This window comes from Camelus ferus, chromosome X (genome assembly GCF_009834535.1).
Source record: "Camelus ferus isolate YT-003-E chromosome X, BCGSAC_Cfer_1.0, whole genome shotgun sequence".
Taxonomy (NCBI): domain Eukaryota; kingdom Metazoa; phylum Chordata; class Mammalia; order Artiodactyla; family Camelidae; genus Camelus; species Camelus ferus.
In genome coordinates, this window is record NC_045732.1 from 14,826,483 (window position 1) to 14,850,720 (window position 24,238).

The window sequence follows — 24,238 nt, forward strand, 5'->3', positions numbered from 1 at the left end:
TGATTTGAAGAGGGCTCTGAACACTGACTTGCCTGTTTCTTTACTGCAGGAAGAAGCATGTTTCTAATTCCTTCTCTAATTCATTTTACCCGTGTGGAGAAGACCCACTTGGAACCCCAGACTTGGCATAAAGATTATTTTAGGCTGAAGACATTTGAGATTCAACAGATGCAGAAAAAAAGCCTCCTCAAGCTTCTCTTATCAGACTAAAAGCAACTTCTGGGAAGTGAAGCCACCATAAATCCCCCCTCTGGGGGAGTTTTACGGCCCTGATGGAGACGGAACGACTGCTGTACCTGTGTAGACAACTGTTATCACAAACTTTCTTATCTGTCTGGTCTCCAAAAAACCCGTTTGTTTTTCTTAAATAAACCTATTTGTTTTTCCCACAGAAGCTGTTCCTCCCCCATCCCTTTTCCCTGCTAGGTTGGGTATGTAAATCTTTAACTTTACCCATTTAATGAGCCAGATACTTCTTTTGTTGGTTCCTGTATGCATAGGAAATAAACCTTTTTCTCTTGTCAAACTGTCTTTCGTCAGTTTAATTTATAGGCCCCAGGCAATTAACTTAAGCGGGTAGGGGAGAAGTTTTTTCTTTTTTTCCCTTCCCTCCTCCCTCTCCACCTCTAGGCAAATGTTGGCATCTGGTTTGTATGAGGATAAGAAAGAGCTTTGCTCCCCCTAGTGGACATCGGGAGGTTCTGTCCAAATAGCCGGTTGGCACAGTTGGATGGCCAGCCACCGAATCCTGCTTCTGCCACCTTCCAGCTGTGCGACCTTGGGCAACTCCTTTGATGTCACTCTGAGTCTTTGTGCCCCCTGGAAAATAAGGCTAGTCATGGTTCCTGTCTACGGCTTGCGCGGGTTAAATGAACTCATGTTAGTGAACCACTTAGACCAGAGCTGGCATTGTTACTAAGTGTCAGCTTGTAGTAGCTGCGGTTTGCAGCAGAAGATCCCAATTTGTTTTTTCTAAAATGATGTCACATGGGACACCAAGTATACTGCATTGAATATTTGTCGCATGGCTGGCACTACTGTAGGCATTTCCCCACTTAACCCTCACAATAATCCTGGCAGTTGCATGTTATTATGCTCCGACGACTCTGAGGAAACGGAAAATGAGTCAAAGTAACGGATACCAGCGAATGAATGATAAAGCCAGTACTCAAACCGTGTTTTCCCTGACCCTGAAGCCCACACTTTGAAACGTGACTGTTTTTTTTAATCATTAAATATTTACTGAGCACCCAGCAGGAAGCATGGAAATACACATTTGCTTCCCACGTTTACTATTCAAGTTCAAAGCTAAGGAATAAAGAAATCATGCATCACAAGCCACCCGCCCTCTTTGTCCCCTACAATACAGAGCAGCGGCGCCGCGTCTTTGTGGGACATGGCTGGTTAGGAGACAGGGTCTCTGTGCTGGCAGCAGCTTCTCCTCAGACTGCCCTCTCCTTACTTCAAAAACCTTTTTATTTGAAAAATAAAGCCCTACCTCTGAATTAGCCGCGAGGTTGATGTCCTTGTATTTTTTCTCCACTGCATGGTAACCTGCTCCGTCTTAGTTATATGCACACATTCGGTCAACGTTTATCAAACAGCAAATTCACGTCGGGCCTCTGCCTGGTCCTGAGGACACAGTCCCCGCCGTCGGGGACGGGGCGGGCACGGCCGGCAGGCGGAACATGGCGGCACCCATCATGCACTGCGGCGCCGGTTACCAGGTCACGTGCACCGGGCGCCCGAGTAAGTCGTGGTTCCGCGTGCTTGTGGGAGGGGCCGGCTCCGGCTAATCTGAGGAGAAAATGAGCGTTTGATTGAATAGGAAAAGCAAGGAAGTGCACTGGGGGCCCTTGGAACAGGCAGGAGAGCGTGTCCTGTACGTGGGAATGGGGATTTTTCCGCACACGGCCGGAGCAGGGGGGCCGTGCTGGGGAGAGAGGAGATGCTGAAGGCAGATGGCGCCCAGATTGTGGAGCGTTTTGATGTTATCAAAGGAGTGTGGACTTCGTCCTGTAGGCCAGAGGGAAAAGAGGGCCTCAAGGTTTTTTCAGCAGGGATGTGCCTAGGACAAGATGTGCGTTTCGGAGCTGTGATGGTGGTGGTGTGGAGGAAGCGGGAGGGCGGAGATGGAGGGCTGCTGCGGTAACCGGGGCGGGGGGTAAGGGCTCGAACTGAGCTGGTGAGGCTGGACAAACAGGAGACACCTGTGGGAGTCAACAGCCTTGGATCCCAGGGAAGCTGCAGGTGAGACTCCCTGGACGGAGAAGTGGGCGGGGGCTGGAGGCCACGTGACTCCGCGTGGACGTCGAAGCTGCAGCTGGCCCTTTCCGGACGGTTGAGGCACCGTGGGGCGTTGGGTGCAGATGTCAAGGAGGCAGTTGAGGACCGAGTGGCTATCAAATCGGCAGGTTAGGGTTACCAGACTTAGCAAATAGATGCTCAGTTCAATTGGAAAGTCAAATAAACAACAAATCCTTTATTAATATGTGTGTCCCATGTAATATCTGGGCCAAAGGATCTTTTTTTAGGTGTAAGTAACTCCTGGATAGCGCAGGACATATCCTTACACTAAAATTAGACCAGTCATTTATCTGACATTCCAATTGAACTGGGCTCCCTGTATCTTAAGTGGCGACCTTCCCTGACAAGTACCATCCCACCTTCCCCACCATGCTACTAGCTGGTGGGGCTCCAGGATGTGGGGCTTTTATTACTAAACCTGGAATGGCCCAGGCAACCTGGAATGAGTTGGTCACTCTAGGCTGAACCGATGTTGGTCAAATTGACTTGAGAGAGTCTTCTGACCCTTTGGCAACCTCCAGGGCCCTTCAGTTGGGGTCGGTGCTGTGCGTGCCGTGGGGAACCACAGGCCACACCAGGCCAGGAGTCCACCCCAGAGACCACTGTCTGCAGTTCCACATCTTCACACCATCCACCACCTGGACCGTGCCGAAGAATTCCAAACTTTACTGGAATTTTCCTTTGGTTTGGATTTTTTTTTCTCCTGAAGAACATTTGCTGCTGATTTTGTCCTGTTTTACAATTCTGCCCGGTGGAGATGTCCTGTTTTCATCCCCGTGTGACTCTTCCCCCATCATTGTCTTCCTTCTCAGTTCAGTTGAATCCACCTCCTGCAGTTTGCTTATCAGACTGACAGACACCACAGGCCTGGACTCTGTTTTGCCAACTTCTTAAGTTTAATCCCAGGGCTGTTGCTCTGCCAAGCAGATGTGTATTAAAATGTGCATAAGAAAAGAAGCAAGCTGGGCTTATTTAGAAATTTCTTCAATTTGCACAAACTCCATTGGTATAAGAGGTTTTTTTCTATAAAAACCCACAACAAATGTATGTTAATAGTTACTTAGATCTAGACAAAGTCCTATTTGTTATTGTCTGCCATCGTCACTCTGCCCACTGCCAGAGACGCAAACACGGTAACTGAGTATTCAGATGCAGAGACATCTGCGGCACATCGTAGCTTTTTTCTTGATTGTCGGAGCTCTCTGCTCCCGGGAATGAGTAACCTCAACTGCCTGCTAAATGGTTTTGTCCAACTTGAAAGAGTTTATGTTTTTCTTGTTAGGTATTATGTGATTTACAAGGTGTTAGAAATGACTCCAATTTCCACTCAGGTCTTCGGGTCCTGTGTGTGTCAATGTGATAAAAGCATCTAAGAAACATGCTTTCACACACTAAACTAAAGGTATGGCCACTGGGCTCAGACCATCCAAAGAGAAAGGGAGAGTGAATATTGTTCATTACATGCACATACATGTGCATACACAGGCACAGAACACACGCACACAATTTAATTATTAAAAAAATATTCTGAGCTATGTTTTCTGGACTCACTATTCTAGATCTGACTATTAATAGATATACTTTTCATTATTCTTGTGAGACAGACATCAGCCGCAGGGCCATCTGATCTGAAAGTTTTAAAAACCAGGACTATTAGGGCAAGCACCGAGTGACAGAAGGGGTCTCATATGTTCATTAGGCAGTCACGTCCAGAAAGGAGAGAGAGAACTGGCCAGACCGGGGTCGAATTCAAAGCCAAGAAAACACAGGGTCAGCAGGAGTAGGATGGGAGTAGGTGGCCCAGGAAAGCAACCTGAGCCACGAGAAGACAGCGTTTGCTCTGGATCTTGTTTACAACTTTGGGTTGCGTGTGGGCAGCCAGGAAGACCCGGAGGCTGGCAAGGGAATCCTTCCCGAGTCCCGGCCAGTGGCAGAAGTGCTGGACCCAATGGCAGAGCCTGAAGCTATCCCCATCATTCTCCCAGTAAGAAACATCAGATACCATTTCTAGATGGCATTACTTCAGCCCTGAAGCAAAATAAGCACCCAAGGCCTCTAGTGCAGATGTAATTGACAAGGGCTGTGTTGGCCAGCACCCATCCAGCAGGTGGGAAACCTGGGTTCCCATCCTGTAGCAAGCCGCTTTCTCATCGACAACTGAGTTTCAACTGGATACCGATCAGCCTTCATTTACAACAAATATAAAATTCTAAATGCTTCAGTGTCACTGGGTTATGTCCCCAAGCCACCTGATATTTTTTTTTACTAGCTCTTTAGCTGTCTATGTACAGTAGTGCCATAATTTCTTACACTTGGACTTGTAGATAGTCCGGAATGTGCATGTCTGGAATGAAGCGTGAGTTCATGCATTAGATTTAATGCCAGGGAACAAAGCCTTTGCTTAACTTTTTATTCATTATGGCACAAGAACTTTAAGAAACACCACTGAAAATGTCATCGCCAACATGAAAATTAAGATGTAGCATGTTTTATAAAAAAAAATTCTTTTTCTATAATACACATTCCCTTATGAAGTGAAAAAAAAAAAATCTCGTAAAATACTGAAGCGAATCGCCACCTGCTGGTCAAATATTGTTTCGCACTTGAAAAATTTCAAATTTACTACTGAAGTGCGGTAGGAGTTTTACATTACACAGAAAGTTACCAAAGAAAACATTTCCTCAGCCTTTGGCACAATGTAAATACAAAGCTTTAGTTTTTTTTCTTCCAAATATGATTTACTTTACAAAGCACTGCATAAAATTTGGTTAATACTGATTATGGGGCAAAAGGAAAAACCATGTTCTGTCATTTGAATACTCTATTTTGATTCTTAAACACTTTATAGTTGGATTCCAGTTTGCGGTTTTGAAAAAAAATCGTACATCATAAATATATATTATATATGGTCTATATAAAATTGAGTTTGACCTAAAATGGGAAGGACAACTTAATTATTCTTTCTTTGTCAGGCACGGCCTTTCTCTTGCTTCATTAACTGAATTCTTTCTTAAACAGATTCTAAAAATATATTCCATAATGTATCAAATTTAATATTTTCCTTAAAACGTATTCAATATGAAAAAGCATTCAGTGGCTATACTTTTTTGTATCTCACTACTATATAAAAATATGGCTTGTCATATTCTGTTTTACTTTGTTTTGTTAGTGTTTTCCTTAGGCATTGAAGGAAGGGCTGTCCTCAGTTAAAAAGCTATGGCAAAAGCACAGAAACCCGCTTGTGCACATTCTAGAACATTCTACAGACTCTCATTACTTAGAATCAGTGAAGTGATTAAAAAATTTTGTTCCTTCTGTTTTTTTGTGAATATAACATATACGATTATCATATATAATCTGTTACAGAATATACAAGAGTCAAAACTGAAGACACATAAATACAATTAAGTGATACCAAAGCGAGCGTTTTGCCGTATACAGAGCCAATGTGAACAGCTTTTAGACTGGGTATTAACATCCATTTTTTGTTTTTGTTTTTTTCTGAAGGCTGGCTATGCAATAGAATCTTATTATAAATGGCCAGGGTAATAGTGCTCTCTATCTTGAAGTGAACTGAGTTTTCTCTCGTGTTTTTTTTTTTTTTGTGTGTGTGTGTGTGTGTGTAAAGGAAGAAAAATAAGAAAGTGCCCAATTGTTCCACACCCACTTTTTCCCCTACTGAGTTGAAGAAGGCTGCTGGGGACGGGAGGGCTCGAGCCTGTGGGGCTCATACCAGCGTTTCCGGGAGGGCGTCGGGGTTGTCGGTGGATAAGAGCTCCCAGATCTGCCACCGCTCTCTCTGCCAGTCGAGCCAGTTGGGGTCCCCCAAGGTCTTACTGTTCTGATCGCTGGAAGGACCGGGGTGGACGCTGCTCACTTTTTGCTGGGCGGCCTGATGCTCCCGCTCGGCTGTTTGGCTTCCCTCCTCCAGAGCGGTTCCAGAGCCTTCCTCCGGCCTCTGCGGCCTCCACAGCGGTGGCTCCGCGGGCTGGTGGGCCGCTGCTGACGCTTGCTTCCCTGGACCAGGATAAGGCGGAGGAGGCCTCTTGTCGTGCTTGGCACCCTCTCCAGGTCTCTGGGACGGAGGCTTGGCTCTCCTCTGCGGCCAGGCCACGTCCGGCTCGCTCTCGGCGACGTCTTGGGCGCCGCTCAGAGTCCAGCATTGCTCGGGCCTGGGCCGCGGCGCGGGCTGCTCGGCTCCGCCGCCGCCCCGGATGTGCGGCGTGCTGCAGACGCGGGAGACGGGCGCGTGCGCGCCGCACCCCGCCACGGCGCTCGCGGTCTGAGTCCTCCGCACACCCTGCGCACCGCCGTCCAGGTCCGCCGGGCCCCCCTGCCACCGAGGCCAATTCGGGGACAGGTTCCCTTGAGAAAGGGAGCACGGCCCCGGTCGTAGGGAGCTGCTCTCAAAAATGTCTCCGTAGGAACCTGGAAGCCAGAGTGAAGGGCGAGAAGTGGAATTAGTTTGTAGAATCCCTGTTGGGATGTCCTTCCCACTGCCAACCTGGAAAATTCAAAACGCATGGGACACGCTCAGCTGAGGCTGCCTAAAGTAAAAGACTTCCTAGTGAAATAACAAATGCTTTTTGATTTTTGGCACAATTCATGTAGCAGCTCCAAAGACAGATGCCTAGACCCTGACATGTTAGCTGTCAAATGAGACTAAACAGTCCTTGGCACTAATTTATGTTTTAGGAAGCTCCTCCCCCATCCCCACGTGGTTGTGAAACCTTTCCTGAACCTCGGAGGTGGAAGGAACATGCCCTTCCTGTTCATTGCAACTTGAAATCCAGAGGAGACACAAATGATAATGTTTTCATGTTTCTATTGTTTCAGTAAAAGCTGTAGGAATAAAAAAATTGAATCGAAAATGCCCCCATTTGGTGCCAGAAGACGATGAAAGACAGCAGAGCTGTGTATATTCCACCACCACCACCGTGGGGGAGACTGGCTCGTTCGCCAAATCATCCCCTTTCCTTCCTGGATGACATTTCTCACACTCTCTTGCAGTTAGGAGGGCCACATAAACGAGGTCTGGCGAACAAATGTGGAGAAATGTGATATGAGCTATTTGTAGGCCTGATAGAATTAATACTACTAATAATAAAAATAAATAAATGCACTCCTGGTCTTTCCTGCTTGCTCCCTTCCCTCAACTTCTAGCCCAGGAAGGAGAAACCATGGAAGACTATGAGGCCTCTGATGATGGGAGAGCCACTGGCTAGATGGAACTTGAGCCCCTGAATGACTGTGTGGAACAGAGCACTCCCACCCTCTTCACCCTACACAGTCTACACTAGACTGGACGGTGAGGGAGAAATCAGCCTGTGAGAGGTTAAGCCACTGACATTTAGGAGATATTTGTTACAGCAGTTAGCCTTCCCTAACTGATACAACTTACTTCAGGAAATTGAAGGGAGAGCCAAACACTGCATTTCACAAGCAAATGAGGAGTTCTGGGGTCTATGTCCCCAGGCTGCCTTTTTCTTATGGAAAGATTGATTTTGTGATATAATTCACAAAAAGAGAGAGTGATAGACTTAATTATGCAAAAGAGATGTGGTATATTTATACAATGGAATACTATTCGGCCATAAAAATGACAACATAACGCCATTTGCAGCAACATGGATGTTCCTGGAGAATGTCATCCTAAGTGAAGTAAGCCAGAAAGAGAAACTGAAAAATACCATATGAGATTGCTCATATGTGGAATCTAAAAAAAAAAAAAAACATAAATACAAAACAGAAACAGACTCATAGACATAGAATATAAACTTGTGGTTGCCAAGGGGGCGGGGGTGGGAAGGGACAGAATGGGATTTCAAAATGTAGAATAGATAAACAAGATTATACTTTATAGCACAGGGAAATATATGCAAGATCTTATGGTAGCTCACAGTGAAAAAAAATGACAATGAATATATATATGTTCATGTATAACTGAAAAATTGTGCTCTACATTGGAATTTGACACAACATTGTAAAAAAAAAAAATTCCAGATACCCCAAAAGGGAAAAAAAATGCAAGGGATAATGATATCAGTGGCAAACAATGTGGATAAAGGGTTAATGTCTTCACTATAGGAAGAGTTCCTAAGGATCAATTTTAAAAATGCTAGCAGACATAAATAGCCAACGACATAAATGATAGTCAATGGGGGACATTCAGCTGATTAACAGAAAAATGGAAAAATACTGGTGAGAAAGAAAGGCAAATTAAAATAATAAATACAATTTTGTTTTTTAAATAAGCCAAAATGCAGACCCAGTGATTTGCAGTAGCAATGAGATTAAAGTCACATGGACAGTACAGTGAAATACGGCACCACCATCTATGGCTTATGCAGCAGAAGCTAATGCATCCCATATGGAACCCGAAATGACCACACCTCCATATTCTTGGAAAGGTTCATAATTTTGGGCCCACTTTCCTAAACTGGATTTATAACTGGCTTTCTAACATTGTGTGAATCTGTTCATAATTTAAAATACAAAAACAGTACATAAAAGAGGTTCCTGAAATCATAAGTTATTACATCAATAAAAAAATGGAAACAACTCAGTTGTCCCAGCAATGGGCTGTAAACTGTGACTATGCATCTGGAATACTACGTGGCCCTTAATAATAATGGAAAAGAACTGAAGAATGGAAGTTAAACGAATTATATAAAGGCACACAGACAGAATGATTGTAACTATCTTTCAAAACTCTTGCAAAGGAAAGGAAATGAAATGTAGTCGAAGACTGATGTATTTTGGTGGAAAGGATAAGTCTAGCTTTATCCCCTTTTTTCCTCTTTCCAGCATTTTCCAAATAATATTTGACAAGCATGTACTATGATGATAGTAAGGCAAAAATTCATGAAAATTAACTGAAAACGTAAATGCAATACCAGTTTAAAAAAAATACTTCACCTGTCATTCCTGGGTCTTTGGATCCACTTTTTAAAGTTGAATGCCAAGTTCCCCAGATATTGAAAGCCTCCTCTGCCATATCTAGGACAAAGTGTATAAAAAAGGTATGTAATTATTGACACAACATTGAAAACCGACTCTACTTCAATAAAAAAGAATGCAAATTTTTAAAAAGGCATCTAACTCACAATGAAAATTGAAGAGCAAAAAATGAATAAACAAATTTTTTCCTAACATCTCTTGTGCTCAAAGTCCTGTATTTGAGACTGTGATGGATACAAGACAAAATACGAAGCAGACCTGCCTTTTTAAGAGGCTCATTCCATTTGGGATTTACAAAAAGGCTCTTTCTATAGTATGCTGTGGTAGACAGAATAAGGATCCCCCCCAAATATCTGTGTCATGATCCCCAGAACCTCTAAAGATGTTATATTCAAAAGGCACTTGGCAGGTGCGATTACGTTATGGATTCTGAGATGGGGAGATGAACCTGGGTTATCTGTGTGAGCCCCATGGAATCACAAGAGTCCTTATAAGAAGAAGGCAAGACAGAGGATGCTGCATTGCTGGCTTTAAAGATGGAGGAAGGGGCCATGCACCAAAGAATGCAGGCAGCCTCTAGAAGTGGGAAAAGGCAAGAAAACATTGTTCCCTAGAGTCTCCAGAAGGAGCACAGGCCTGTGGGCCCATTTTAGACTTGTGACGCCCAGAGCTGGAAGATAATAGATTTGTGTGTTGTTTTAAACGCTAAGTTTGTGGTCATTTATTATGGTGGCGATAGGAAACGAGTACTATTGTGATGGGTGACAATAGCTCCAACCGCATTAACACAGAGATAGAAGAACAATAGTTATAGTTTTAAAATCTAGTACTACCCTCAGGAACACACCGTACTAGCCTCAATAGAGTCCTCCCTGTATTATTCATACATGTATTTTCCCATACATCCCTTTAGTCTGTCTGTAAATATCTCCAGTATGAGGCGCTATACTAGGCATTTTCACTGTCTCATTTAATCCTCACTACGATACCATGGTGTGATGATAATGACTATTTCTAGAAGCAAATGTCTACTGGGTTCAGCAGTTCATATGCATTCTCTTAGTTCATCCTGAAGAGATGCCCCTGAGTCTGTTTGACAGATGAGGCAAATCCTTCAATCTTTTAAAAATAAATTTTTTGCCTTTAATATTTTAAAAATAAATCTTATGCCTGATGGGAACATGGGTTACTGGTTTCATTGTAAGTTACAAACATTTTTGACACAAATATTTGTGAAATAACAATAAAGATGCTAGGATTAAAAACACCAGAAAAAATAGGAGCCCTTCCAGAGTGGCTCTTCAGACTAAACTATAAATTTGAGCTAAAATAGCAAGATTTTGTACTGTGTCTTTCAGTTCTCACTTAAACAGTGTCCTTCTGAGTCCTGACCCTGAGGAAGTACTCTGTGGAGGGGAGAACAGAACCACTCAGTGGTCAAATAAATTTGGGAAAAGCTGCAAAGCATAGTCTCCCTCCCATTGTGGAAATTCATGTGCTCACTAGCACTTTAAAGGGTTTGAGAAATTGTACAGTAGAGAAACCGTTAGCTTGCTTACTCCAGCATTTCCCAAATGTATTTGACCATGAAAACGTTATGTTGCCTAAAACTGGTCATCTCCCGTGGAGATCTCTTTGGAACATGCTGTCTGTAAGTTCAGCTTGTTCTCTTTATAAAAGTAACACAAATAATTGGGTGACATCTTAGACTAACAAATATGCACCCCAACCCCCAGGCCAGGGCACGTAAAGTTCCTTGGATGCTGACGGGCAAGTCAGGTGGGAAGGTCGGTGGCTTTCCGAGCATGAGACTGCTTCCCAGACAGCCAGGTCTGCGGGGACTCAGACCCGGCGTGGGTGTTCGGCAGGTCCTCAGTAAATGCCACTGAATCAGAGAAGCAGGAAACAAGGGAGAGAGGGAGAGAAGGCCCAAAGCGCCCACACCAGGCCACATGCAGTCAGAGTCCCTGGGTGGGCCAGCGCCAGCCCGGCTCCAGGTACCTTTCCCAAGTCTTGGTCCAGGAGAACTCTCCCTTGACTTTGAAGATGGCAGGTGGCCCACCAGCACATACTGCTCCGGCCCTTTGTAAAGCTTCTCCGAGCCCCCCGGGGCCACATCCTCTTGCATAGCCAGCAGGGAGCGTTCAGACAGCACTGGGGAGTTGTTGTCATAAGGGGAGAGGTCTCCGCTGGAGGCCTTGTTGGAGTCTGTGGACGAGTGCCTTCCTCCCATGGAAAAGGAAACTTCCGACCTCAGCATGTCAGGGCTTCTGGCACAAGGAGAGAATTACAGGAGCGTGAGTGTGTTAACAGGGAGTGAGCAGACTGAAACAACCTGATGGTTTCACAAATGACAGGAGGAGAATGAATGGACACGGGTTGAAACAAAAAGACCTTCTGAGCAATGGTCCAAGACGTCTGTCAAGAAGGTGAAAGCGTTTCCATAAGATGGCCAGTAGATGGCAGTAAAACCCAACAGATGTTACAGGAAACAGCAAGGCGAAGTGGGGCAGGGGAGATTGAAACAGATGGATCCCTGTGTTCGCCAAGGTGCACCGCTGAAATGCCTGTTGGATTAATCCCTGTCTCCGTTTTTAAAGTAAAGTCTGATGCTCACTATCTGTTAAGTAAGGAAAACCTGTAGATAACTCTTTGACTTTCCTCAATATCCTGAATTAAAAATAATTCAGATAAAACTATGATTGAAACTTTACATGCAGTTCATTATGGCTTTATGGACACTTTTTCTCCCCCCACCCAAGTGCTTAGCGTAAGTAAATCCACCCTTCCTGTGATGACGACGTCGGCAACGATGCTGATGTTGATGAGGATGGTGAGGATGGTGAGGATGGTGGAAACAGTTGTTTCATGTATAAAATGATAAATATATGACCAGCACTAGAGTCCACTGTATTTAAATACATCTAAAAGGATTCTACAAGGCACTAGTGTTTTTACAAATTGATACCAAGCACCCTAGTAAGCATATTCATTAAGTTTTATAGGTGTATAAATTGTCATAGCAACAGAAATAACAGTGAAAATGTGAGCAGAACAGGACAAATGGGAACATCAGGAACATGACAAGAGTGTTCCAAGTCTTACCTGGGAACATCTGTTTTTTCTACCTTCCTCAAAAAGGTGGCCCTGACAACATCTTAAAGGGAAATGATCACAGATTGATTAAAAGTTCCAAAACCTGCTTCTGTTCCCCCTCCCCCGCCCCGCCCCATTCACTTCTCTTTACTGGTCTTTGCTTTCTTTTGGTTTACTTTTTCAAAACAAATCCTTTGTGATCTTAAAGAAAGTAAACACATGCTTGAGCAATTCTTTCCTAACCAAAGGGTTCTGTGCGTGCAACACAGGGGAAGTGCACTCACAGGGGGTCTAGCTTCACCTGGGGTTTCCAGCAGGGGGCAGCGTCCCAGGCAAGCATTTCAGCATCAGTGACCTGCTTCGCCTGCCACCGAGGCAGCCAGGGGCCCAAATATGTTTTGCTGAGGGAATTTCTCACCCACATGGAATAAATAAATCCTTTCCTTCCCTCCTTTTTAAACCGATGACTGATAGTCTTACGGGAACAAGTCAGAGGACAACCAAGAGGATGGTTTTCCAGAAACTTCAGGCCTCCGGTGAATGCAGGGAAAATACAAGGAACGTACTACTACTTCTGGAAAGTGGGAAAAAGTGATTTAACCCCCATATCTAATTAAAAGGGGAAACCCTCCCTAAATCAAGTGAAGGGAACACAAAACAAAACACATGGACATTTGCCGGTCGTCATGGAGTTTGACTCTGGTTGAGGAAACTTTACTATGAAAATAGGAAAATACAAATGAGTTGAACTTGCAGCCACACAGAGCTCAGCTCAGAATCAGGGCTCTCTATCCTGCCCAGGGCTAGACATCAGATTGCTGGGCTAATTTCAGTTGTTTCCCGTTTAGCTGACACTTTTCCATTCGTTAATGAAAAATGTCTTCTGTCTACTGGGCAAGAGGAAGTCATTGTGATATATCACTAGCAGTGGGTACACAAAGCCTTATTTTATGGGATGTTTTAAAGAGAGTCAAGTCAACTCATTTGCCAAAACAAAATAACTATCAGGGCTTCGAATGCTTTTTCGGCCCCCTTACAACAGGAGGAAAGTTTTGGAAAGGTCATACCGTAGGGCATGGAGCCCACAATAGTTCTGTCTCGTATCTTGCTTACCTGTCACACAAAACACATCAAATATATCCAACAAAACATTACAAGTTCCAGATTCAGCCAATAGTTATGTGCATAAAGAAAGATACCTCATGGTGGGAGGTATAGCTCAGTGGTAGAGCACGTGCTGAGCATGCACACAAGGTCCTGGGTTCAATCCCCAGTACCTCCACTAAAAAAAAAATAGATAAACCTAAGAAAGATGCCTCATGGAAGAAATTTCTCAAACATCTCAGTACTAGGGACATTTGTGTTTCTCTCAAGCAAAGCAGGTTATTTTCACCTACTTGGAGGTAAAAATTATTTCTCCACATGGAACCTTGTGTCAGGGAATAAAGAAAGTAACTGTCTTTGCAGTGACTGCTACAAGGCTCCGAGGAGTTGGGGCTCCAGTCGAGTTGGAGTATTGGAGCTGGTGGTACGCCTTAGTGTGTTCACAGCACAACTTCATTTTACCTCATCACTCCACTTTCCCTGGTCTTTCAAATTAGTTACTAGGATATTGCTCCACTTTACATATTTCTGCAAGCTGCTTCAATAAAGTGTTTTTGGACAGGGAAATCACGCCCACATTGTTGGGAGTACTGAAAAGGCAGCATGCTTCATGAGAGCATTTAGTTTGGTTAAAACAAAACAAAACAAAACAAAGAACAAGAATAGCAATAACAAAAATAACTGAAACTAACTCTTTAAACTTATGGTTACCAGTGGGGAAAGGGGGTGGGAAGGGATAAATTGGGAAGGGATATCGAGATTTGCAGATATACACTACTATATATAAAACAAACAACAAGGTCCTACTGTGTAGCACAGGGAACTATAGTCAATATCTTATAGTCACCTATAATGAAAAAGAATATGAAAACAAATAATATGTATGTATATGTATGACTGAACTATTATGTTGTACACCAGAAACTGACACAACATTGTAAACTGACTATACTTCAATAAAAAAATAAAATAAAATAAAAATTTTAGCACCCACCCCTCCGCCAAAACTGAAGCTGCCACACTATTTTCCCTCCATTTTCTTGGTTGTGATTGGATCTGATCAAGCAGACATGAACAAGGAGGAGGTGGAGGGCCACCGTCCCCTTCCTCTGTTCTTTGGGTTGACTCTGTAAAACCTCACTCAGTGATTCTGACGCAGCGGCATTGGCATCACCTGGGAAATGGATCACTTGTTGGAAATGCAAATTCTCAAGCTCCATCCTGGACCCACTGACAGGACTGGTTATCATATGCGGGATCCGGGGCAAAATGAAATTGAAAAATGATTAGAATTTCAAGATGGTGACAGCAGATCATTAAGCCAAATGTGCGCTTCTTCTGAGTACCAGGTTCGGCCCATGAAGCTGGCTTGGCCAACTGAAAGGGAACCTTTGCGGTCAGGGCTTTAAAAGCACCCCAGGTAATTTTGATGCTCGGGGAAGCCTGAGAACCTCCCATACCAAACCTACCTGCCCTCCATCTACCCATAGATGAGGCTAAGGATCTACTAAGTCAAATCGGGAGAAAAACCCCAGATAGTGGCCAAAACCTCAGCCATGGCTGGCAGTGGGGGTAAATGTGGCAGTCCTGACTTTGAGGTGGCAGGATCCAGATAACCGAATGTGCTTTGGTTATGGACCAAAATATGTTTAGGTGAGAGGTGGGCGGGAGAGACCAATCTGCCTTTCTCTGCTTTTATGTCATTCTCCACACTCAGGCCCCCAAAGTCACCACAGCTGTGGCCCCACTCAGGGGAGAAACCGGAGGAGCTGGTGAAAGCTAATCCCTGGAGGTAGAGGTGAGTGAGGTAGACCCAGGCCGTGAGTCTCACAGTCAGGGGCACGGGCAGATGGGGCCACCCAACAAGAGGTGATGCCTTTCTTCCCAGCCAGCGTATCTTGGCCACGGAAGGGGATACAGATTGAGTATACATGGCAAACAGCTTGTGACACACACTTACGTGACATAACCCCTTGGCCTGTGAGAGGCACAAAAATGGATATTTATGCAGAGTTCATTGTGTGGCAGGCACTGTACTAAGCTAGCGCTAATAACCCTCCTTGTTTCTGATCGCCGTCTAGGAAGAAACGAGCAGATGGAATAAGGTGTCTCTCCAGCAGTACAGGCAGAAGGGGTCGAGACTCCTAAAGCGTATTTGGTAACTACTACTCAGTATTATTAAAACTCAATAGTAAAGTGCTTTCTCTTAGACTTAGAGTTGATGGCTCTTTTATATGTTAAAAGTATTTCCTATTTATCATTTTATTTTCTCAGCAGAGGTCAGTAAGGCGGTGGCCAAATTTGCCTAAGAACCTATGCTCAAGAGAGTCTTTCCACATGAGACCCCACCAGTTAATAAACAAAATAAGACTACTTTATTCACTCCTCAGAACTCTCATTACAACATAGGCAGTTCAGAGTTTAAAAAAATTTTAGTGTCATTCTATTGCTTTATCATTAAATCAACTGGAAACAAATCCAGGACCCCCTTCCTCCCTAGGGTATCTCTGAAAGAATGAGATGAGTAGCCACCAATGTCTTCTCTAAGATTTGCCTCTAAGATGATTCAACTCTACGAAGACAATTTTAAGTTCAGCACTTCAAGTAAAGGCAATAAATAGTCATGTACTTATTTATATAAAATATTTAACCAGTGATTCACCGGACGAGAACTATAGTTCAGAAGCACACAGTGGCTTCTCTGTCTGTGTGTTGGAATTTCATGGATGGAGGATGGGAGCGCTGAGCAGATACCCTGACAGTTGACACGGATTTGCCTCCATGGATGGAGAGCTTCCCCAGGAGACCTGAAAGTCCCAGGACCGTCCACAGCATGCGTGGCCAGTCTCAGCTAACCAGGTACGCATGAGATGGACATGGAGAGCGAATGGCTTTCTCACCCTTAGCCGGTCCCTCCAGGTCAGGGTGTAAACACGCTGGCAGGGTACTGTGGGCAGGCCTGCACCGCAGCCGGAGGCACAGAACTTGTTCTGCGGATAAACGGAAAACTCCGGTTCAATCACCGGATGTGGCCAGCCCAGCCCCTCACTGAGCTACTCCAGTGAGAAGCATCCTTGGAGAGTTTGAACTTGCATTGGTTTCACGCTGGACTTCGTCGTTAACTGATAAACCTTAGTCTGTTGGAACTCAAAGCACATAACCATCTCGGACACCGTTCACGGTAGGGGGAAAGGAATCCACTGCCTAGCTCTGGATTTATGGACGATTTTCACATTCCTCATACTGTTCTGCAAAGCATCCTTTATGCAGAATCCTAGGGACAAAGGCACCCCGTTCCAAAGAGAAGCTGACACGAATCCAAACTCCCACCAGGAGATAAAGCCAGCACCCTGGACATTAGAAGTTGCCCAGGCCTTTGGGGAAATTTCTCCCCTCATTTTTAGCTCTTATTAATTCCTTCCTAATAGCCCCAGCATATAGAGGCACTATGACAGGTGAAGAGAAAACAGTGATGATTTTATTAATTTTGTTTACAGTACGCCTGGTCAAACATCTTCAAATTAATATCTTGCAAGTTTATAAAGAAGTTGATCACAGTAAAGGTGCTGGGGAAAAGAGGGGATGTGATGAATTCTCCCTCTACCTTTTTGGGGGGGTGGGGAGAGGAGAGGTAATTAAGTTTGTTTATTTATTTTAATGGGGGCATTGGGAATTGAACCCAGGACTTCATGCATGCTAAGCATGCGCTCTGCCACTGAGCTACACCCTCTTCTGCCCCCCATCTTGGATTGCCTTTCAACAGGAGGCACATTCACACTTTTCATAATTTTTCATTATGGAATTCTCTTTTCTACATATGTTTTTCCTAAAATTATCTGGCTGAAAGGGCTTTCTTGAATGGAGTATGTGTGTGTGTGTGTGTGTGTGTGTGTGTGTGTGTGTTTAATGCTTCATAATTTCCAAGGAATTGGAACAGAAAGACAGTTGAGGCCACCAGCTACTACCAGACTCACAGCACTCAGGGCTATTATACTATGCTGGTTAAGTCTGATTTCAGGTCTCTGAAAATTTCCTGAAACCTTTCTGATTTTATAGATGCTGGTAAAAGGAAAACAGAACTCTTAGTTCATCCTGTAACACTCCGTGGTTTTGTGGAAGAAGACTTTTTATGGCAATCTTTGAAAGATTAAAATAAATTATCTCCATGAGATTTGTTGATTTAAACGTGATGCCTTTAAATTCTAAGGCCTGAGGCTCTTCCATAGTAAGGAAGGTAGAGTTATTATTCAACAGGAGAAACCTGTAGCTCAACAATGTTAACAGCTTCTTTTCAGTTCTGACACTTTATCCTCTGGGACAACTATGAGGCTTCATCCATGGTCCTGCCTGGCTGGTCACCAGTTCTGCTATTTCAGGGAGCGATTTCAGCAAAAGTTTTGTGAAGGCTACTAACAGAATGAAATCCAATGAAATTTAAAAACATATACCTATGGGTTTGGCTCATCCATATCCGCCTTCTCTCCCAATGCAATTAAATTTGTTCTATTTTGATTTTGTTTCTGGAATATAGTAGGGAACATGCTCTATTCAGCCTGTGCACCATACAGGTATACATGTTTCAGTGGTTATTTTTCCCCCAGAATATTAGAGCAATTGGAAATATTCAAAAATTAAAGTAGGTACATTAGAACTTACAACATTCTATTAAGTTGAAAACCTTTATTTATGTCCAAACAGAATTTTATTACTATTTTAGCTGAGCTTAACTTAATTAAAAACTATTCCAGATTGTCACTTGGTCTGGAGAAATTGTCAAACATAGACATTTTCTCAGTTAAAAATGAGATAAGCAAAGAAGAGCATTTTCAAAACATTATCAATGAATTCGCATCCACTTAAGCCAGGGACACACATTTTACCCCTTGCTTTGGGCTCCAGTGTGGCTTGGTGTGGCACTAGTCTTTTAAATTCTTTGATATTTTGTTTATCATAGATTTTTGGTGTTGATCTTTTGAAACACCACATTTCGATCTTGTTCATTTTGATGACTCTTTTAGAACACCCTTAAAATTTGCACCTCACTCTCCTCACCCTAGTCTCACCCCTGCTATGATACTTCTGTTCTGTTGCAAATGCCTCTTTGATTTACCTTCCATTCTCATCCCCTATCTCCTTATATCCCTAAATGACAGGGGGAAGAGGTCTATTCTAAGTATCTTTGAAGAAAAGGGCATATCATTCTAATAAATATACCAGACAAGCAATTAAAAAACTAGAAGTCTTGCATTGTTAGCAATATAAATCTCTTCTAATCTCCTGTTGGCATTCCATTTTGGTAGACACCAAAAATGTGAGTAGACAAGCACAAGAAAAAATAATGAATCCTCCTTTCACTCCTCCAGTTCTGTTGTTGCATAAGGAAGGGAAAAAACTCAACTCAAAACAAAACACTAAATTCCCAAATATCACTAAATGTTCAACTTTCAAAACAGAAATTGTAAAAAATATGTTCTTGGTTTTACACGCTTTTGAAAACTTACTTTTCCACTCCAAATAAAACCTTGTGCAGTTTCCACATGGGGCAGGGGAATCTAAAGCTTTATTTAGGTATGTGAACTGATGGCAAAGAACAGAAGCTTCAGGAAATAAATCAAAGGGTCGGAAGGGAAGAACGAGGGAGGTCGTGCACATCACTGCACTTACGCTATTCATTTTAGAAGCCACTCTTGCTTCCCACTCTGTGCTCTTCCATGCGATCCTTACCTTTTATAGCCCTCGTAGCTGAGTTTTCACTAAATAAAGTCTTCAGAACAAGAATTCTGTCCATTCCCATCGCACCACAGCTTGTCCAAGCTCTGGACCTCATGACCTGCAAACATAATCGGCCTCCAGTCCCTTCTGAAATCTACCCGGCCTGGCGTGAGCAGGTTGTGTTCCCACTTCAGCGCCTCTCACCGGCACCCCTCTGTCTGTTCTAGAACCACACCACCGCCCTGATGTCAGCGCTACAAGTTAACATGTATGGGTTCTTTCATGCCATATTGCCTTCATAGGTGGCCATCTCGTGGACAGCAAGGTAGAATCTAGTGACACCTAAGTCTTTGGTAAGTAGTCATAAATGAACAGAATGGCGAAATTCCAAGTAATGTGATAACAACCATTAACATTTACTAAGCATTTATTAAAAACCAGACAATATTCTAATAGCAAAACAACACTATAAAGTTTGTGCTACTTTGTATGCCTAGTTTATAGATGAGGAATCTGAGACGGAGAGAGAGGAATTTATTTACCCAAGACCTCACAGCTGATAGCAGTAGAGCTGGAATTTGAATTCAGGCAGTCTGGCTCTGGGTCCAAAGCTCACAACCAGCACATTGTATTATATCAGTGTGTGCTATTGATGGGTAATTGACACTCCAATGTGGCCAACACTATCTGGCATTGGGGGGACTGTGATTTGTCACCACTGTAATCTATCATTACCATAATCTCTCATCACTGTAATTCTTCACCGCTGCTTCTTGACTTAAGCACCACCACTAAGCCTGCCATTTAAGGGCTTCTGCCCTCTGTGCTGGCCAGCCTCTTTACCGTGTCCCCAGACAGCTGACATATTTACTTTTATGACCAGGCCCTGGTTCAAGCTCCCTAAACATCCAGGCCTACTGGCAACCTCTCTAGCTCTTTCAGAAGCTATCCTTGAGACTGTAGGAAACACTTCTTTCTCTCCTCCAAACTCCACGTGGATTTATGGTCTGGAGCACTGGTTCCCTTCTTTGCCAACACAAAGACCCCCTTGGAATGTAAAAAACTGCCCAGCTCAAGTGCCTGTATGACAGTAAGGACATGGTATCTAACGTGGTAGCTCTCAGCCAGCAGTTCTTACTCAGCTGCTCGTTAGAATTACATGGGAGCTTTTCAGAATCCCACTGTCCACGCTGCACCCCCGAATACATGAATCGCAATCTCTAGGGGGTGGTGCCCAGGCGGAGCTGTGCTTCAAGCTCCCCAGGAGACTGGAACGGGCAGGCGACGCTGAGAGGCGGCGGCCCAGCACGGAGCATTTTGCACTCCGTGACGTGCTCAGGGACATGCCTCCTGTCATTGTCACCCTGTGGGCCTTCTTCAAGTCTGCGAGCTCTTCGAGTCAAGAATTTGCCTTGACATTTTAAGCTTTTGCTACTCCAAGTGTGGACCACGGAGCAGAGGCATCACAGCCTAATCGGGCGGCGGTGGGGGTGCTTGTGAGAAATGCCGTCTCCCCGACCCCCTCTGCTTGAGCTACTGATTCAGAAATGGCCTTTTAACAAGACCTCTTGCTGATGTGCCTGCATGCTGAAGCTGGAGAAGCACGCCTTGAAAGCACGAAGAGACTGCCTACAGCTGGAGGGTTAGGACTTTCAAGCCTCAAAAGGTCATTAAAAATAAACATTTACTTATTAATATATGTATTTTACCTCATGACAGCATTATCAACCTTCCAGGCTGCTGCTTGACCTGTACCTAGAGGGAAAAACCGAACACTCTCTTCTCCTCCTTATTAAGCAAGTCTTCTCCAAATGTTTTCTAGTCTCTCCCATCTCCAGAGGTCCCATGAGTTCATCTCCCTTTCCCGGAAGCCCTGACACTCACCTAAGATCTTGGCCTTATTCCTACAGGGACAGGGAATGGAAGAGGCCGCACAGCTGTACGGTTTGGGATGGGCTCTCTCCTTTTCCTAAGGGGGGAGAAAGGCTCACTTCTTGGCATCTATACGCAAAGAACATACTCGAAAAACCACATAAAAATAACTTCTATCACTTATTCTTCAAAGTGGAATATTTATCTATGTAAAAATATGAAAGCAGAAATCCGGCAAGTCAAAAATCAGTATGTTTTCTAGCCTTCCTGTAGAGAAGGGTTACAAATGTTGCTTATGGCGGATTCACAATCAGAAAGGCCGCCACGTCTGTTTTCTTGCACAGGGGAGGGATAGAAGGGAGTTCATTTAAATTCTGGTGGCACAAGACCTACTGTGAAGAAAAGCCATTTGCTACTTTAAATTAGAACTTACACTTTGATGATAAATAGGAACCTAGGAAAAATTTAAGTGAGCCCAATTCTCTGATATGAAAAGCAAGACCATGAAATGCCAGCCGTTTTATATTATTTGAATATGTTTTTGTTCCCTCGTGGCTCTTAGGGCCTGAATTCAGGCAGAATGTCTTACTTGAACCAGAATTTGTCTTGATAACGATCAGCACAGAAATGGATTTTAAAAAGTGCTCTTGAAAGGATGAGCCACTTAAGAATTCTTCCCTGCTCTGCAGGACATGGAACGACGCAGGACTGAACAGTGCTAATAACATAATGACCCAGGAAAGAAGGAGGCCTGAAAAATGTGCAATTCCTTTCCACCAAATTTCACTAAAGAACACAACTTTTAAACACCTGAAATAGTTTTAAATGAAAATTAGTGCATCAAATTTGACATCAGTATAAAAGAACAATTTAATTTGTGCCCATTTCACTGAGATATCATTGAATAAGATATATCATTACAGTATTTTATATACGACTAAGAGAGAAAAAGTGCTATGAATTAATGTAGGACACACCAGTGATTATAAGATTAATCTCAATTTTAGAGACGATAAAACATGGGGGGAAATGTGCCTTAGAATTGTTGAAATTCAGTAGCTTAAAAGCACAGCATGAAGGCTACTTTCATGAAGGCTAACAACAACTCTTCCTGTTACCAATGTAAGGTTTGGTGTCATGGTGGCAACTTTGCTCCTGGTTAATGATGCAATATTATCCCCTCAACGGCTTTGTTAAATGCTCAGCACGTCCATACACTCTGCCTCTATAGCAAATGGTACAGATACATCGTAGAATCTGACTAGTGTAAAGATTCAGTGCTTCCCCTTTGGGGGAAAAATGGTGGCAAACCATAGCCTAGAGCAAGGCTTATATTTTCCTCACTGCAAACATGGGTGCATGTGGGGACCAGCGATGGAGAGCCAAGAGGGCGAACACCTCTAACTTCAAATGAGTACCTAGGCCTTTGCTGAGGCCTGTCTTGTGGTTTGGTAACGTGCCGGTCCTGCTGGTAAATTACACACGTAAGACGCATCCAGGCGCGGCCTCAGGGGCCCCTAAGCATAGTTTTCAGATTCTAGAAGTGTAATCACTGATGCACATCATAGTTAGTTCTTGAGCTTCTTGCCAGTGGGGATTTAGTGGGGTTTTTCCCTAGTAAACACAGTCAAAAGGACCTTAAGGGTCTAGAAAAAGACAAAAATGAAACAGAAAATTCCATAAAGCACTTGCTGGTTTGATAAATGGATTGGTAAGACTGAAACATTTTCCGTTTAGGTGGACCGATCAGATTTGCCAGAAAGTCGCCAGAATTCCACTTCAAGTAACCCTTAATGGAGTTGTGTAACCCTTTCTAATTCTTTGGAAATGAAAATAGAAATCCCCAAGGCAGCGTTAGGAGATGGGGGCACTGGCATACTCACGACGACTGCGAGGCCTTCCTTCTGAGCAAATAGTCCACTACGTCAGGATCGGTCTCCAACAGGCTGATCAGCACTTCATTCTGACGATCTGGGGGGACCTGCAGGGCCAAATATTGAGGCATAAATAAAACCACTCCAGAAAGAGGCAAACTATGGTCACTGGCAACTTTACAGTAGCATACGAGGGTGCCTTAAAAGGTGTAAGAGAACGGAAAGATTTGCTGGTTAAAACCAAACCTACACCAACCCATACAGCCAGTTTAATTCTTAGGACAAACGGAATGATTACCAAATAGTCAGATTCAATCTGAATTGTCACCTCACTTGTGCCTGGAGATAGAGCCTAACCATTTGGATAATTCTATTGCTCAGATGAGATTTTCTTCACTTTGAATAAGCACAACACTGTGCTTGAGAGGAATAGTGTTCATAATTAATTGTCCAAATGGGGACACTGTCTGGAGTTCATATTTATAACTATGCCAAGACAACAGGCAGAAATTATGACCGTCTTGGGAAGTTCTGGAACATATGATCAGTTTATTGAAGACAGGTCCTGGAGCCAGAGACTTGCTAGTATTTGAGTCCCAGTTCCACTCACTGGCCGGGGGACTTTTGGCAAGGTATATAACCTTTTCAGGTCTCAGTGCCCTCGTCTATAAACTAGAGATAACGAGAGTCCTCACCACCAAGGGCTGATGTGGTGACTAAAGAACTTACTGCATGTTGAAAACTTACAGCAGTACCTGGCAGATAGTAAACACTAAAAAAAAAACGCTGACTACCACCTGCATCACTTTGTCATTCAGTGCCTGACTTCAATCCTTTCTTGTATCCTGGTCCATCAGTGATGAGAGGTTTCTCCCTTCATGATTTCCCGCGGCATTCACTAGAGTTCTATAGATTAGCTTTACGTGTTTCTCTAAGCCGAATCCAGAGTGCATTGGAAGATGGCCTTACCATCCTAAATAGCTCATGTGGAACTCTTCTATGACAAAAGATTGAACTCGACTCCAACAGTTTTCTGCTCCTACAGATGCTGGTAGCTCAACGAAAGAAAATTCAAATTACTGAGGGAAAATAAGATTTCAGCCTAATTCTCTCATATGTGGGCTCAGAGACAAGACTCTTAAAAACTGTGGGGACAAATCTTCTGAGAATAAGTGGCTGATGGAAGAATTTGCCTCTTCCTTCTTGTAAGGACTCAATTCTTTTTGAGCTCTAAGAAGCTGGGAACAATTGTATTAATAAAAACAGGGATGAGAAAGCAACAAAATGCTTTCCTCCTCCCATAAATCTGTTCT

At 43.6% G+C, this 24,238-nt stretch overlaps 1 protein-coding gene across 1 annotated transcript in view; it reads right to left on the minus strand.

Moving 5' to 3' along the window:
* Window positions 1-4,703: 4,703 nt before the first annotated feature.
* Window positions 4,704-24,238, minus strand: part of ARHGAP6 (Rho GTPase activating protein 6) — a 420,127-nt gene continuing 400,592 nt past the window's right edge. The window contains exons 7-10 of the mRNA XM_032475643.1: window positions 22,935-23,032; window positions 11,269-11,537; window positions 9,226-9,306; window positions 4,704-6,735 (exon numbers count right to left, since the gene is read on the minus strand). Coding sequence (XP_032331534.1) covers window positions 6,035-6,735; window positions 9,226-9,306; window positions 11,269-11,537; window positions 22,935-23,032 — 1,149 coding nt within the window. The 3' untranslated portion in view covers window positions 4,704-6,034. The remainder of the gene's footprint in view (window positions 6,736-9,225; window positions 9,307-11,268; window positions 11,538-22,934; window positions 23,033-24,238) is intronic.